Consider the following 2603-nt stretch of genomic DNA (forward strand, 5'->3'; position numbering starts at 1 on the left):
AGCATGGCACCGACTCGGATTGATCTTTTAATTAGAGCACAGGATAATAAGCAGCGACAGAGACCGCGCGACTCCCAGTCAGGATGAATGATGCCTACTTCCAGCGTCCAAAATGTTTATTAAGGGACGGGGATAAAGGGGACTCGGGGCTTTGTGGTCGTAGTTGTGGATAAATATTGGAATTGGAGGTGGAGGATCGAGGAAGTTTGTTTTGTTGGAGTGTTTAACGGATTCCTTTAACCATATAATTTACTGTTTGTTAATTGAGCAGCGGAACAAAAGATGCGTATTGGCTTCTCAAATAAATAACCTATAGACTTAAATAAATATATGACCTACTAATGAAATGCTAGAATTCAGTGATATGTGAACCTACTCTAAAAAAATTATTTTCAGACACTAATCTTGCTTTGTACTAGCATGAGGACGTTTGTGAATTAGAATGCACCGGGCAGAGCAGTGGCCTCTCTGTGAAGTGTGTGTGTGTGTGTGTGTGCGCGAGTGTGTGTGTGGGTTTCCGTTAGAACGATTGTATTTCCCAGCCGGTTTGTCGTAGCCCACTCCTCCTGGTGTCTTGTAATGTGATTAATAGCTATTAATCATCTCTGCATCTCAGGCAGGACCCCAAACTCACAGGAGGAGCAGGACAGTGAAAAACTCATAATGTTTAATAAAAATGAAATCTTTTTCCATCTTTGTTTCAGGTGATCTACTTCACAGAGATGCACAAGATCTTCAGCGACCTGACGGATCAGATCGATCAAGGCGGCCTGACGGACCAAGAGCGAGAACAGCAGAACGAGTCCAAGCTCAACGAACTGCGTGCTCTGTCTATCGTAGCAGACGACTGAAGCACAAAGCAGGCCTCTCTCTCTCTCTCTCTCTGTCCCAGGTTTCTTCTTCTTCTTTATCTCATCGGTCAGACGGCTGCGACACGGAATAGCGGCAGGGTAGACGTAGCGAAGAGGTAGAGAATCGTTCCTCTGTTTGTTTTTCGACCTCTGTTCAGAAGGTCGAGTCTCTTTGCGATCAGGGTTCTAGTTCGATTTCCAGTTTGTTCCTTGATGATGGTAAAAGGAGAGGAAGGCTTTCGGCAGGCAGATTCACTACACTATGAACTCGAAGGAAGGGAGCGCAGTTTGTGAGAAGCGAAAGATCTGATGGTGAGTAGATCAGAGCAGAGCATCACTGGAACTGTGCTTGTTCTTTATGTATAAAGTGTACGTTAGGAATCACGACGTGTTTGTTAAACCGTCTGGCCTTCGCTCTGAACACTAAACCCCACCGTCTCTGTCTGCATCAAGACCAAACCGAAACAAATCTCTAAGAAAAAATAGCAATATCTAGTAACTTTAATACTAGCATTTATTCATTAAGTATTTATTCATCGTTGGTCGAGTATTTATAAAGTGTGTGAAGTGAATTCAGTTTGTCATTCAAACATGTTGCCCGGTACTGTAGCGCCCTCTACTGAACCAAAAATACACTGAACTTCTTTATCTTTGTGTCTTTGGGTTTTAAGAACGTCATATTGTTTTGGCTGCAGCCCTACAATTTCAGATGTCATACGACCGTATTGGGGACCAACCGCTGAAAAAGCCACAGCTGTTTCCTTCCATAAAGATGTTTGTGTCGCTTTCGGCGCTTCATCTCCGTCTGTAACCGTGTCTCCGTGTCATTTCTGCTCAAATACGTGCCTTTATCTTCAGGAATTCTTTTTATTCTCCTGATATCATCATCATCTCTCAAAGCATTCATCTCTTTTTTATTTGTTTACCTGTTAAAACGTTTTTTTTTTTTTGTGTGTGTCTTTTAAAAGTTGCGTTTGTTTGCTTTCATTATAATCCTGTGTACTTTTAAATCTGTATTTTGTATTTGTTTTATCAACTTGTACAATAAATCGGTTGTTGGTTTAAAAAAAACCCAAAAAAAACCTGAAATGTCATTTGTACAATTATTTTACTTTATAAAGGAGCCACGTTAACATTGATCTCATTTTGTCCCCTGAGAAATTGAGGGTTAAAGGCCTTGCTCAGGGGACTAGCTTGATAGACCTGGGATTTGAACTCACAACCTTCCGACGCTTTAACCACTAGGCTACCACATCCCCATGTACTAAATAAGTGATGTTGAGATGTGAACGGAGTAAGTATTGAAGCATGTTTCTCCCCAAACAAAGAAAGATTTCACCAAAAACAACGAGGTGTGGAATAAAACAATGAGTTTCAGAGTTACTGGAACAACCCTAAAGCCAGTCCTAATTTAATGTAGTTATAGATGCATATAATATTGTGGAGCCTCTATAAAATGTTTACGACTTACGTTATAGCAGCTATAAATCGTTATTCTCTCAGCAATCTCTCCGTTTTCCCCTTTAATAGTAGAAGCCACACTTAGACACCAACAAAAGACGTGCAGGAAAACGTCTGTCTGTTACACGGCACTAACCCTGGAGACTCATTTCTCCTCAGAGAAAACTCCACCGTATCAATCATCGATTCGTGTGGCCCTTCGTCCGTACAATCCCTGCTGTAAGCGGTCACTACGGAAAGCACTTTAAAAGGTTTTCTAGTCAGCCGACATCTCGTCTTGACACGACACGA

General features: G+C 41.6%; 1 protein-coding gene across 1 annotated transcript in view; it reads left to right on the forward strand.

Moving 5' to 3' along the window:
- The window catches only part of bin3 (bridging integrator 3), a 38867-nt gene extending 38008 nt beyond the window's left edge, over window positions 1-859 (forward strand). The window contains exon 9 of the mRNA XM_060880665.1: window positions 705-859. Within this exon, the coding sequence (XP_060736648.1) occupies window positions 705-851 (147 nt within the window). The 3' untranslated portion in view covers window positions 852-859. The remainder of the gene's footprint in view (window positions 1-704) is intronic.
- The last annotated feature ends 1744 nt before the right edge of the window (window positions 860-2603 follow it).

The sequence above is a fragment of the Tachysurus vachellii genome, chromosome 11 (assembly GCF_030014155.1).
Source record: "Tachysurus vachellii isolate PV-2020 chromosome 11, HZAU_Pvac_v1, whole genome shotgun sequence".
In the NCBI taxonomy this organism is placed as follows: Eukaryota; Metazoa; Chordata; class Actinopteri; order Siluriformes; family Bagridae; genus Tachysurus; species Tachysurus vachellii.